This window comes from Oratosquilla oratoria, chromosome 31 (assembly GCF_046742065.1).
Source record: "Oratosquilla oratoria isolate Oo_2021 chromosome 31, ASM4674206v1, whole genome shotgun sequence".
Taxonomy (NCBI): Eukaryota; Metazoa; Arthropoda; class Malacostraca; order Stomatopoda; family Squillidae; genus Oratosquilla; species Oratosquilla oratoria.
In genome coordinates, this window is record NC_134807.1 from 47,309,432 (window position 1) to 47,324,431 (window position 15,000).

Genomic DNA, 15,000 nt, shown 5'->3' on the forward strand with positions numbered 1-15,000 from the left:
AGGATGACAGACTGGGAGGAAGAAACAGAAAGGAGAAACAGAAAGACAGTGTGGAGAAAGAAAGGAGAAGGATGAGTAAGAGTGGAGGTCAAACGTAGAGGTGGAAAGGGAAAAGGAAACTGATGGGATGACATTAATAAAGCCTAAAGAAAAGGGGAAACCAAAGTAGGAACATAGGTTGCTGATTGGTTCCCGGTTCTTGCGAGCTCAACTACGAGTATTTTTGTACTTAGTCACAGTGTGTGTGTGTGTGTGTGTGTGTGTGTGTGTGTGTGTGTGTGTGTGTGTGTGTGTGTGTGTGTGTGTGTGTGTGTGTGTGTGTGTGTGTGTGTGTGTGTGTGTGTGTGTGTGTGTGTGTGCGTGTGTGTGTGTGTGTGTGTGTGTGTGTGTGTGTGTGTGTGTGTGTGTGTGTGTGTGTGTGTGTGTGTGTGTGTGCGTGTGCGTGTGTGTGTGTGTGTGTATGTGTGTGTGTGTGTGTGTACTCACGAGTATGTTTTCATGCGCTTGTGAATGAGCACATTAGGTATATAGTCGTTTGAGACCAGGGCAGAAGACCAACTCGAAAAATGAAAACCACTTTTGGGCAATTGGTAGAACCGAACAATCTGGAAAGAAATGAGGATTAAGAGCAGGTGAGGAGAATTAAGAAGAGGATAAAGAGGAAAAGAGTAAGAACAAGTAAAGAGCCATACAAAGAGCATAGAGAGCAGAAGTTGAAGACGAAAGAAAATAAACATGGAGGTGAGGCCGTCTGAGTATTCAGAAAGGACAGACAGAATAACGAATGAGGAAACGAAGTACTACGAACAGACTCCGGACGATGATCAAGAATGGTCTGATGCAGAGTGAAGCTAAATAGAATCGCCTGGCGCCAATTAGAACAAATCCCCTGAGGTGACACCAAAGTCAATAGGTTAAGAAAGGTCCAACAAAGACAAGGAAAAGTGAAACAGACACTTTCCTGAAGAGGCAACCTTTGCCCTGTATGCACAGGCAGTCGGGACAAATGTCAGCCAGTTTAGGCCTCACGAGCGATCCCAACGCCTTGGCCTCACGGGCCCGGAAATGAAGCCAATCCTTATAAAGTCAGGAAACATCATGAATCTCCAAAGGAACATGAGAAGGACAGAAAATTAGAGGTACTAAGAAGCACATGCAAAGAGAAGATGAAAAGTAGAGAGGGAGTGAAGAACTGGTGCAAAAGGAATAAAACAACTCAACAAACAAAAAGAACAGAGAAGATACATAAAAGGAGGGAAAAGAATAGTAATAAGGTGTACATAAGTCTACTGAACTCAGTGATCCAGGCAAAGCTGCTCAGGTACAAGAGGCACTACACAAAGAGCAATGGGACCAAGAGCTAAGTCCAACAAACAGCAGGTGCAAGCCAAAGGGAAAAGAACATCAAAGGTGAAAAGAATACGAGTGAAATAAAAGTTACAAAGACTAATCAAAGATAAAGGAAAGAATATTAAGAAAACTTTATCGGAAGTAGAAGAATTTGGGAGATGAATATAAACTTGTAAAGTAAATCAAAGGAATTAGAAATTGAATAGACTAAATGAAAATAAAGAATAAACAAAAGCAGTTAGGATTAGCAGAAATTAGAACAAAATAAATTTAGAAGAAGGTGAATAACATACAAGAAGAGAGCAGAAAAATTAATTAGAGGACGAACAAGAAGAAATGAGTGGACGAAGAAAAAGAAGAAGAGGAAGAAAGACAAAGGCTCGTCGCCTGCTCAGCAAAGTCGGATCGGTTCGGGTCCGGCAAGCGAGCGAGCGGGAAAAATGCTCTCGGATGCGTCCAATCAGACGCGGAACAAGACCTCAACATTCCTTGGAATGACAATTGTCGACGAGGAGGAGGACGAACAGAAGGAGAAAGAGGAGGAGGAGGGGAGGAAGAGTAGAAACTTGCGTCCAGGAATTCACCTCTTCCTCATGTCAGAAGCAATTGTTACAGTCACACATACAAGCACACATATGCAAGTATATACATGCAAGAACTCATGCAAATTTACATGCAAGAACCCTCATCCAACCACATACATGTACACATGCATATACATGTACATATACACATACATACAAATGCACATACACATACATACATATACATGGTACACATACAAATACACATATATACGAGTATATACATATGTACATACACATACATATGTGCCTTTATATTTAGAATTATGGTTACTAGACATCAAGAATAATTGAAATATCAGTCCAAAACTTCAGCTTGAGTAATTCTACAATTGGATTTATAGAAGGCACATACACTTGAATCACTAAAGAAAAATACACTGTAGTGCAGACCAAGTTCGATCAAGAATAGGAGAGCGAATTTTGGATAGAGGCTGGAAGAGAAAAAGAGGAGAAGGGGTTAGAGGAAAAGTAGAAAGAGGAAGAAGAGGAGGAGGAAAGGAAATAGGAGGATGAGAAAAGGGGGAGGAGAAGGAGGAGAAGATGGAGGAGGCACATAAGGAGGAGGATCATGAGGATGAGGATGAGCATGGGGAGTAGAAGGAGGAATAGGAGGTCAAGACAATGAGGATCTGGGCTGAGAGATCGCCATAGTTCACACGGTTTCTTCCTTGTCCAGTTGCTCCTTTGTGCTTCACAAGCTCCTCCCACTTCCCCTCTCCCTCCCCTTTCCTCTCCTTCCTCTCCCCTTTACCTACTCCTCCTTTATTTTCCCTCACTTTTCCTCTCCCTTTCCCCCTATCTTTTCTCCCCTTTTCCATCGCCTTCCTTTCCCCTTCCCCTGCCCTCTCCTCTCCCTCCTTTCTATTCTCACTACCTTTAGCAATTTACTTCTGGCTCTTTGTCCTTTCCCTCTTATCAATCATGCCATGCTTGGGAATTTTTCATACTACGTTTTTGTCAAGTCTGAATATCTAACCTCTTCTTTGCCGTGGAGCTGCCACGGATATAAATGAAATAGGTTGGCAAAAGTCAGAATAGAAATTAAAAGATGCCAACCATTACGATAAGGGTTAATTGAGATCGATAATAACCTCTTTACTACTTGGGGGAGGGGGCCAAAGAGATGAATGGAACAGCCTGGAGACAGCCGAAATATAGGGAAAACCGTCACCCAATGCCTAAGTGCTGCACGGTAGACAATCCAGGGCATCCATTGCTTAACCATAATTTGAGACGATAGTAAGCCATTTTTTCATAGTGGTCAATCATTTATCTTTTTATAAGGCGGATTGTGAATGTTGTGACAAGATAAATTTCACAATATGCATATTTTCATATGATGGCTTTTAAACATTAAACCCTATTAGAAACAGAGAGAAAGCCAGTGAGTGAAAAGAAAATAAAGAAAACAGATGCAAACGATAGTAAAACACAGCCGTAATCTAGCTGAGAGTTCAAACTCGCGTAAGCTTCCATGATCAAGCATGTCTCCATTGTAAACTAATGGTGTATAAGTAAGATAATGTGAGCAAATACAAATAAAGTCATGGAAATGAGAACATTCAAATGTGTTCCGTTCGCTGGGCTATCTTAGATTATGATAAAAGCTCATCTTCTACAGACACATATTTCCTAGACCATTTTTAGTCAAATAGGCAATATATGACGTATGTGGAAATAACAAGTGGTTAGATGATTGAAATCACTACCTTATTTCATATTCAAGCACTCACATGCAAATTTTCATGGTAAATGACAATACTCTCAGAGTACAAGCAAAAAATTGAGGAGACCGTCATCTCGGGTTGATGCTCAGTAAAACAAGGGAAGAGAAGAAGGCAACATTCACTCATTGGCATTCACTCCTGTACACCGATTTGATTCTTCGGAGAGTGATGGTGTGCCATAGTGTTATGCTTCCTCCCAGACTCTTTTCATATTTTTCACCACGAGTTCCCATATATTGCACACCCTACATAGCCTTCATCCATCACCCTTATCTCGCCACCCTGGCCTTTTTTTCGCGCCATTTCTTGCCTTTTGCTCTGTTACACTTCCCCACCCTGCCTGCCACTTGTCACCCAACACTCTTTACTTAGTTCTGGCTTCTTCGCTTCTTATTCCACGCCCCTCGCGCCATTGCCCCTCGCCCAGTATCACCTTGCGGCGTCCGACAATTTACCCCCTTTCACTTTTGGACGCCTTATATTTCATTCGTAATGCGCTTATTGCTCCTCGCCCCTCGCCCCACACCCTTCGCCCCACGCCCCTCGCCCATGGGACAGCCTTGCCCCTTGCCTCTTGTCCCTCCTCCCTCGTCCTCACCCCTCCCTCATCACCCATTTTACTTCATGTTGCCCCATGCCCCTCGACCTTTGCCACCTCTCACCCTTGCCTAATCGCCCCCTCGCCCCTCAACCTTTGCCCCCTCTACCCCTTGCCTACTCGCCCCTCGCCCCTCGCCCCTCGCCCCTCGCCCCTCGCCCCTCGCCCCTCGCCCCTCGCCCCTCGCCCCTCGCCCCTCGCCCCTCGCCCCTCGCCCCTCGCCCCTCGCCCCTCACCCCTCGCCCCTCGCCCCTCGCCCCTCGCCCCTCGCCCCTCGGTTCAGGGCCTTGCAGTTCCCCTTTCTCTGCCTGGCCTTGTTCATTTCGTTTCTTCTTTTTCAGAGAAAATACATCTGTGCACATTATTTTCAGCATGGAGTCGTTTTCCTTGTACCACTTTTTTTTTTTTTTTTTTTTTGCTCTTTTTACGGTTTTGTTTCATTGCATCCGGCTGTTCCATCTTTTTTTTTTTTTTTTTTGTGGCCTTGGCGGTGCGAAAGTGTTGACGCCGACTACAGCGGGTTTACAGGCGCTCTTAACGGAATCCGAAGACGTTCGTAACGGAATCTAAAACGATAACCAGTGAAGTCTCGTATCTCTTTTGTTTGTGTTTCACCTTTGTCGAGTTGCTGCAGTTATTCGTTATCATTGTGTATTTGCTTCAATGAATATTTGCATTTTTGTGACCAGGAGAAGCAGACACAGAAAACAATTACCATGTCTACTCCATGGCATTAGCAATTGTGTGTTCGCTTTCACTTTCCGCAAAACTATGCACAGAACCTCAGTTAATGTCAAGCGTTTGTCATCTCAGCAGCCAGGGCAGATCAACAAAATGATGAGGCTCTTACGACTCCGACTCAGAATGCCCTGAGCGGAAACAAAACAGCTTAATTCCCTTACAGCTCCAACACAGCTGCGATATCATCCAGTCATGATACCACAGCTCCAGAACAGGTGCATTATAAACCTGCCACGCCATGCAACAGCTGCTATCAATACAGCTAAACAACAGCAGAACTATGCTTTCTCATGTACCCACAACGAAGAGAATTCGAGAGCAGATCCACAGTTTTTTACCTTTAAGGAAGACAAGGCGCTTTAACTTCCATGCTCCAACTACGCGAATCTGATGGTGCGCGTTTACCTTCTCTCTCTCTCTCTCTCTCTCTCTCTCTCTCTCTCTCTCTCTCTCTCTCTCTCTCTCTCTCTCTCTCTCTCTCTCTCTCTCTCTCTCTCTCTCTCTCTCTCTCTCTCTCACACACACACACACACACACACACACATACACACACACACACACACACACACACACACACACACACACATACACACAAACACACACATACACACACACACACACACACACACACACACACACACACACACACACACACACACACACACACACACACACACACACACACACGACTCGACGACGCAATGGTAGAGTTCCCGGCCGTCAATACAGCGGTCCGGGTTCGAATCCCGCCCAGGGCTGGAATAATTTCAGTATCACTGCGTTTCGAGTCGTTACTCCAACTCTCGTGGGCGGTGAGTTGGGTGTGTGTGTGCGTGTAAGGTCACAGCATTACCGATGGATTGGTCATACGAACTCTGAGCTCTCGTCCGGGAGGGAAATAGCCGTCGGTCACGAGTCCAACACGAGATCCAAAGACCATGGTGAACACACACACACACACACACACACACACACACACAAACACAGAATTAAATCTGCATCTATGAGAATTGTGGTGAACGTCAACGTATGACAAATAAACTGAGCCCTATGTGGCACAATGGAAGGCATGACAAAATCACAAGTGTAAATGTTACCAAGAAAAGAAGAGCGGAGTTTCCCCGGCAAGTTCATAGCCATAGTCAACGATGCTACACGCAATTCTTTTTCGACTACCTTGTCAGCATTCGTCACTCACTATCCTGAATGGCGTACCGAGACCAGTCTTTGTGGTCTCCCGTATAATACGAGTATCTGAATGTTTTCTTCACAATAAGAAATATACCGCGTTTATTCTTCCAGATTGCTATGCAGCATGTGTGTGTGTGTGTGTGTGTGTGTGTGTGTGTGTGTGTGTGTGTGTGTGTGTGTGTGTGTGTGTGTGTGTGTGTGTGTGTGTGTGTGTGTGTGTGTGTGTGTGTGTGTGTGTGTGTGTGTACGTGCATGCGTCCGTGCGAGTGTACATGTGTGTGTGCATGCGTGCATGTGTGCGCGAGTAGGCGTGTATTCTAACGTGTGCAGTGAGGAGCAGGGTTTGATTTCCGCCATGACCGAGCCGTCTCACATTGCAGCTTTTATTATGCCTCGTGGTGCAACAGTTCGGTCTCAAATATTTTTTGTAAAGACCACATTCATAGTCGTCCCCTTTTCTCTCTTTTTACCAATAGTTCAGGATGACAAAACGGATAAATATATATGCATATCTATATATATACATATATATATATTTATATATATATATATATATATATATATACATATATATGTATAATATATATATGATATATATATATATATATATCATGTATATATATATATATATATATATATATATATATATATATATCACATTTATTCAGTCAATTATTTTGCTCATTGCATTCTTTCTTACTTGTCCTCTATCCACTGGATGAACTCTGCTTTAAAGATTTTCTTTCATGGCAACACAGCTTTTCAACCGTCTGTCACATAACATCCATAACTAACGAGGGGAGGTTATAATTTCATGTTCATGATTTCCTCCCATGTGTGGATGTGTGTGTATTTGTGTGTGTGTGTGTGTGTGTGTGTGTGTGTGTGTGTGTGTGTGTGTGTGTGTGTGTGTGTGTGTGTGTGTGTGTGTGTGTGTGTGTGTGTGTGTGTGTGCGTGTGTGTGTGTGTGTGTGTGTCTGTGTGTGTGTGTGTGTGTGTATGTGTGTGTGTGTGTGTGTGTGTGTGTGTGTGTGCGTGCGTGTGTGCGTGCGTGTGTGTGTGTGCATGTGTGTGTGTGTGTGTGTGTGTGTGTGTGTGTGTGTGTGTGTGTGTGTGTGTGTGTGTGTGTGTGTGTGTGTGTGTGAGTGCATGTATATATGTAAATATTTATGTATGTACGAATTTACGTGTGCGTGTGTACATACGTAGTCAAGCGTAGTCATGTCAGTTGAGGTAACCACTGACGAGTAGGAAGGCGAGGGTGAAAACGAAGAGAGTTATTGAACTGAAATCCGCAGACTCGACGGGGAGAGAGGCCGTCTGGGCTCCAGCGCGCGAATCCTCACTCGGAAAGAGAGAAGGAGCGTCCGGCGCCCTGCGGCGTGGTAGGAGGTGCATCAAGGGGCACTCCTCATATCAACCCGCCTCCGCTCACCGTCGAACCTGGACGCGGGGACCGTCACGGTGATTGTCGTGTCCCTGCACCACACTGATTGACGAACTTTGGGGGTGGGGAGGGTGGCAAAAGAATGTGAAAATGAAGGAGGGAAGAGCGGAAAAAAGATGGGGAATGCGTTAAGGAAGACAGGAAGTGGAAAAGGAAAATTACAAGAAAATGTTGAAGAGAAAGAGTGGGAGGATGAAGTAGTAAAATTGGAGGTGGAGGAAGCATTGAAAACTAGGAAACAAGGAGATACAAGAACTGTGCCTCATTCATTTTCTTTCCCCCAGATGCTGTAACGAAGAGTCCGTTGTGCTTGTATTCACTGAAACATAAAGAACCTAAAGAAAGAACTTTTCATTCTCTCTCTCTCTCTCTCTCTCTCTCTCTCTCTCTCTCTCTCTCTCTCTCTCTCTCTCTCTCTCTCTCTCTCTCTCTCTCTCTCTCTCTCTCTCTATCTCTCTCTCTCTCTCTCTCAATCTCTCTCTCTCTCTCTCTCTCAATCTCTCTTTCTCTCTCTCAATCTCTCTTTCTCTCTCTCAATCTCTCTCTCTCTCAATATCTCTCTCTCTCTCAATATCTCTCTCTCTCTCTCTCTCTCTCTCTCTCTCTCTCTCTCTCTCTCTCTCTCTCTCTCTCTCTCTCTCTCTCTCTCTCTCTCTCTCTCTCTCTCTCTCTCTCTCTCTCTCTGAGGATCGTAGTCTTCGAATGATCGTCAGTGGGCACTAAGTAATACTATTCGCTTGGGTGGAAACTCCTCAAGGGGTCTTGAGGTGTCAAAGGAGCCCCATGGACCCGGAAACATGGAAATCGGCAAAAGTAACTGTGATGGAGGCCGACCACCACGGGCGGGCGCCGCCGGGGGTGAAGATGTGCCGACGCGGCCGTCGCGACCGCCGCCGACGTGAGCAAAAAAACCAGGAAGACGCGACAGAAATGTCGTAAATCTGTTTTAACATCAGTCAAAAAAAAAAAAAAAAGTAGGACGAATCCAGGAAGTTGCTGCCTTTATTTTTTATTCTACTTTCTTTGTATATATACATATATTTTTTGTATTTGTCATCAAGGATCAAGGACGCTGCAGGTAGAGTTCGTGACGCTCCTTTCTTTCTTTCCTTATTACCTTGTGGGCACATGGGTCACTCTCCTCCCCTGTTCTTTACGGGTCTTCGTCGCTTCTCCAGTTCTTGATCTACAAATATTTTATATGAACTCTTGCAAAAAAAAAAAGATAAAAAAAAAAGTCTGACATGGACAGTGGGGTGCCACGGATATGAATAAGAGAAAAAATGTGCCACTCGGAGCGGAAGGGTCACTCGGAGCTCAAAGGAGGACCTTCCGCTCTCTCTTACTCCCCCTTTCCCTCACATCTCTTTTCCCTTCCCTCCTCTTCCCGCTCTCCCTCCCTTACCTAACCCATATTTTCCTTCCTCTGTCAACCCCCTTCACTTCTCTACTCATCCCTCTCCATTTATTGCCAACCCCTTGCCTTCTTTACCCCTTCTCCCTTCCCCTTCATTGCATATGCATATGTAGTACAAAAAAATTCAAATCACCCTATCACTCCAGTTGAACCACTACAATTGTCGCTACTGAGCATTTATCTGTGCAGCAGAACACCTAATACCATGATCAAAATAGAAAATGAACAATGAATTAGCTTTTGTATTTGTTTTTGTTGCAGGAGGACCTTTTGATCCACGGGGACAGCGTCTACGACATGATTGACAAGCAGGACCACGCCTCCGTCCAGGCCGAGCTGGTCCGTGGAGCCCCGAATTCCAGTTCGACCACGAACGGCGTGGCTGACGAGCAAGAGCGCCTCTTCCTGTGCCGCATGAACGTGTCCCGCAACGCGCGCCGCCAGATGCGCTTCGGAGACCAGAAGGTGGGAGGATCTTCCACCTGTGAATCTTTGTCGAGGCTAAAATAAACATATGTGCATGTATACATTCATTCACTCGGATTTCTCCATGAAGGCGCCCATCCAACCCACCGGTGGGCCCGTTCTCGCCCCAATAACCGATGACAGTAGACTTTTCTCTCACTGTTTAATAAGAACGTCTCTTTCCCTTTCCTCTGGTCCAGGTTGTGTTGATGCAGGGCCGCTACCTCTCGTTCCTGCCGCTGTGCTCGCGGAATGAGCCGGTGTTCCTGGCGCACTGCACGCCGGTGGCGCTGCCGGAGACGCGCGAGTGCGTCGTCCAGGGCGCCACCAACGTCTTCACCTCCGTCCACACCATGGACATGAAGTTCCTCCACCTCGACAGAAAGTGAGTAGGATCTGCAACGAAGTCGCTCGTCTGTGTCATGATCGATAAAAGGGTTACCCGCCATAGATCGTAACCCGATCGTTGTGGTGTGCGGGTGTCACCTATGCCCAGTACGCTTGGATATCCAGACCATGTAACAGTCACGGGGACCAATGAGATAAGAATGATACGTCTTAGTTAGGGTGTAGGATGCTCTCTCTATTGAGAATATCTAGAATTCGGGAATTTCCAATATTCGGAAGGAAAACCTCCTTCAGTCTAGATACTCCCAGATAACCGAGACACCTTCTGATATTCTGGCGTCTTTTCGAAAAGTGTCTTAGCACTGAAGATCTGCTAAATCAAGATATTTTCAACAGAGGGAATTGGACAAGCAGGTGATGTACTGAGGCTCCTATCTATCGTGTTCTCATTTTGTTCGCACCATGTCTCTGTGATACCACTTCCTCACTTCTTCTAAGAATATGAGGCCACAAACGACGTCATGTGCCACGTCATGCGTGACGTCATGCGTGATGTCATGTGTTAAGTTATGTGTGAAATCACGCGTGATGTTTATATGCGTGACATACTTGACATCATTGTCATGAATCACCTGTTGGACTGATGTGTGTGTGTGTGTGTGTGTGTGTGTGTGTGTGTGTGTGTGTGTGTGTGTGTGTGTGTGTGTGTGTGTGTGTGTGTGTGTGTGTGTGTGTGTGTGTGTGTGTGTGTGTGTGTGTGTGTGTGTGTGTGTGTGTGTGTGTGTGTGTGTGTGTGTGTGTGTGTGTGTGTGTGTGTGTGTGTGTGTGTGTGTGTGTGTGTGTGTGTGTGTGTTTATGTACGCACAAGAGTGAGCGCATGCAAACACACACTCTTACACACATGTACGTCACGTTCGTCACGTATTGGTACAGAATACGCAATAGGAAACGGACATCAGGGGATATGCTTTATGTGGACGTACCTAGTGGCTCTTCGTGTCCTCCTCATTTGTCCCGAGTGGGGATTGTTGCACACATCAACACATCCACATCAGCCAATATTTTGGTCCACTAACGAATAGCCCATTGCCTACCGCTCAGCCCATCCATCTTTAGACTTTCACAGCCCCCACCGCCCCCTTCCCACGCGTCAGCCGCTGAAACTAAAGCCACTTTTCACCATCATGTTCCCTTCTCCTAACCCTCCTCCTTCTCTCTCTCCCTCCCTCCCCCTCCATGCTCCCCTCACCTTCCTCTAGTAGGGCTCCCAAAGCAAATAGATGATGGTCGTGCGTAAAACGACCCCATCACTGAACGAAGCTTTCTAATCAATGCAGTGAGTGGATATTGCCAATCGTTCGTGTTCCCCGCCGCATCAACTGACCCTAATCTGGCAGTCAGGAGGAGCCTCCCCCTCTCCCTCACCCCATTAACAAGCATGTTTTTCTTCCTTCTTCTCTTTCTCTTTCCCTTTCTCTCTTTTTCCCTTTCTCTTTCTCACCTACTGGTCTCTTGTCGCTAATCAGTGTTATAGCCTTAAGCTGACACGCTGGTCTAACAATATTTGCCGAGATACAAACTGTTCGCATCCCATTCTACCATGTCGCCTACAAATTAGACTCACATTGACGTAAATTTCATAATGATGAATTTCATACGCGCGCGCGCGTACACACACACACACACACACACACACACACACACACACACACACACACACACACACACACACACACACACACACACACACACACACACACACACAATGAAAATTCACATAAATGTATATATATATATATATATATATATACGTAAATTAATGTATATTATACATATACGTTCATTCTTCTACTCGTCTTTTTTCATATATTTTCTTGTGAAAGGACGCCGCAGCTCACCTGACTAATACTCGCATGTTCATCCAACTTTCCCAAGTGGACTCCAACCGCTGCTGCTACGAGGGCTGGACAGACTCTTTACGCTCAGAAGCTAATGCGCCGAGCACAGCTTTAGCCTCCTTATGGCGGACGAGAGGATTGCAAAAGGTTGGGCGAGTCCGCATTTGCACATCACTAGGACTCAAAGCGGTGATCCGCCGCGGAATGAAATGGAGTTACGTCTGGGGCCGGTTAGGTAATCCAATGTCACAGTGGTATTTTGTAGATACACTGCACCTATCAACTGGACCATCGCTTGCGAAGACCAATCATTAACGAGAGGAAATCGCTCCAAACCTTACTCACAGGAACTATCCTATACTATCCTCAGAGGCGTATAGATACCTCATTGTGCAGTTGTTTTATTTCAAACGAGGAAATAAGTGTTCATGTCTATATGAAACAAGTAAACTGACTTATCACCAAATGCCAGGCATCACAGTAGAGAGGCTCACCAACTAAACGTTAAGCTGAGTTGCAAAATAGCCTTTGAAGGAGATGACTTAGTAAGCGAGACCAAGAGGTGTTACGTGGCACTCGATTGAGCGAAAAGTGCATCCTTTACCTGGAAGACGATGTATCTGTGTCGGTGCCAGATGCTCACTTCGGAATGCCGCAGAGTACAATGCAACACCCTCACCTCCTTTGCTCCTCTCAGTGATTGACTGGCTTATATGTGAATAATTGCGTGCGTGTGTGCGTGTAATATGTATGTGTTCCCAGAACCTCATGGGGCTCGCAGAGATATTTTTGCCATGCACTTTATTCAAAAGAGACCCTGCTGACCTTGATATCTCCTGTTCTTATGCAACTGAAAAAGCATAACGAGGCAGTCCTTGTGACAGAATAGAAACATGATTTTGTTGCAGATATCGCTGCCATTCTTTTTGCTTGCTCGATCTGTTTTATTGTAGGGCGCCCACGTGTGAAAATGTAGTTGAAGGGAAAAAATGTGGGAAGAAGGGCTTTTGCACCGAACAGGGAACCTGTTGACTGGAGAGAGTACTCGTGCTTGGGAGAGCAATTGAGCAGGTAACCACAAATCTCTTGTTCGAGCAATTTGAAATCTCAAAACTTGTTTCTTCCTCGTGGATCAAAACAGGTTTATTTGGGCTGGCACCTTCCGTGATCTGGTACACGAATGCTTGCATGGTTGAAAGCTCGTACTTCTGCTATCACAAGCTCTCGCCTCCGACTAGGCGAAATGCTCAGTTCAGACCTAGATGATAAGTACAGTCACAGATGCTGAGGACATGAACATATTGACGTACTAGGATAAAACCAGTAATTAATTTTTTCGTCTTCATTTGCGTGACAAACACCCGTTGGATACGAGACTTTTTTTTTGTAGCCAGGCTCCGTCCACACAAATGTAGGCACATTGTTTATCGTAGTCATGCATCAGTGCGTGAACTCGGACTTGCGAGCACGACAACCTGCTTGATGGCTTGACCCTCTCACGGTGCCCGTCGTCGTCTAGCGCGACCTGGGCAGATAAAAATGAAATATTATTTCCATTTGGTGATTCATCGCCTGTCGGAAAGACGTACGATTAATTGAAGTGATAATTAACGAATGGAATCAATATGAGTCTGAGTTCCCAAGCCTAGAAACCGGTTTGAAAAAAAAAAAAAATAGAATGGCAGAAACTGGGAAGCGTCGTTTTGGAGACTGGTGTGAAATGGTGATCGCGTTGGGTTCAAGTGAACCCGAAGGGTTATACGGTGGGTGCTCGTTCACACTGTGCACTTTTCGTCTTGGTGGCTAAGATCCACATCCCCCTTCCACCCCACCCCTTGCCCCAGTCGGGACATGATTACTGGGTTGGATAGCGCGGTCGTATGGGGTTGGGGTGTGGAAGGGTGGGTGTGATGGGCGGTGGGGTGAGAGGTATGACGGGTGGGTAGGCATTAGAGAAGATGGGGTGGGGTGATGGTGAAGCAAGAGGGTAAACAAGAGGGAATTAAGCATGCGGGGGTGGAGGAGGATTGCGAATAGTAATAGTACACACAAAAATAAATAACAACGTTAAAGCGCTTCTTCAAACAACGGCCACGAAGGTTCAAGCACCCGCGAAGATTTTCACACGCCTCTGTCTGTCTGTTCACGAAGTCCTCCATAACCATATATATTCTGATACCCTATCACTGCAGGTACTTGGATAACTATATTTAATTAAAAAAAATATTTTGGTTAGGGTTAAGGGTTAAAGTTAGGTGGGGTATGGTTAGGTTAGGGATTATTCACGAACTCCTCCTAGGTTTTTGCAGATAGACCCATATAACCATATATATTCTGAAGCCTTAAAACCCAAGGTACTTGGATAACTATGTTTCATTTGTAAATACTATAATCAAGTAGTAGCCTCTTTCTGTCTGTCTATTTGTTTGTTCACGAACTCCCCTTAAAACCATATATATTTACCATAACCCAGGTTTCTTGGATAAGTGCATTTTATTTCCAAAGGGCGCCTCCCTCCTCAAATTGATTTTTTCTTACTTCCTTAATATTTCATTTTTGTTACATTTTCCATTGAGTTATACTAATACGTGTAACTTTTCTCCACAAATTCTATTAAAATTAAAATGATCATCATTTGCCCGCAGCAACGCGCGGGTAATTTGGCTAGTGTATATACTGTATATATATATATATATATATATATATATATATATATATATATATATATATATACACACACACAACAACAAAATTGAGAAAGTCATTTAGTGTCCAGCGGTCACAGTGAATGTCACGGATGATGTGGCTTAAGAGGACGTGAAGAACGGCACGGGCACCGTGAAGTGTCCCAATACTGTATCTGTGACGACAAGTCTCCTGAAAGAGTCTTCTGAAGGAGGTTAATCACTCACGACTCTGGGGATCCCATTCACCCGAGGCAGTTTTAACGACTTAACTTCGGTGACGTCCATTCTCAGTTTAATAAAATCGTCTGAATATCATTTCTGGTACAGGTCGTGACCGTAGGCTAAATGCTGAGCCTATGATTTGTAACTTGCAAATCATTTGTTCACCTGTGGGCTTCGAGCTCCCATAAGTCGGTGCACCACTACAACACATCCATACCAGCCTAAAGAAAAGTAATGTATATACACTGAGTTTAACACTGAGTTCTCATGAATATTCATACCTACAGAACACCGAGTGTTTGTTGCTCACACTGCGAAAAAA

General features: G+C 45.0%; 1 protein-coding gene across 2 annotated transcripts in view; it reads left to right on the forward strand.

The window, feature by feature from the left end:
• The window catches only part of LOC143041546 (uncharacterized), a 209,428-nt gene that overhangs the window by 182,307 nt on the left and 12,121 nt on the right, over positions 1–15,000 (forward strand). For both annotated transcript variants that reach the window (XM_076213543.1, XM_076213544.1), the window contains exons 5-6: positions 9,320–9,523; positions 9,724–9,908. In XM_076213543.1, the coding sequence (XP_076069658.1) occupies positions 9,320–9,523; positions 9,724–9,908 (389 nt within the window). The remainder of the gene's footprint in view (positions 1–9,319; positions 9,524–9,723; positions 9,909–15,000) is intronic.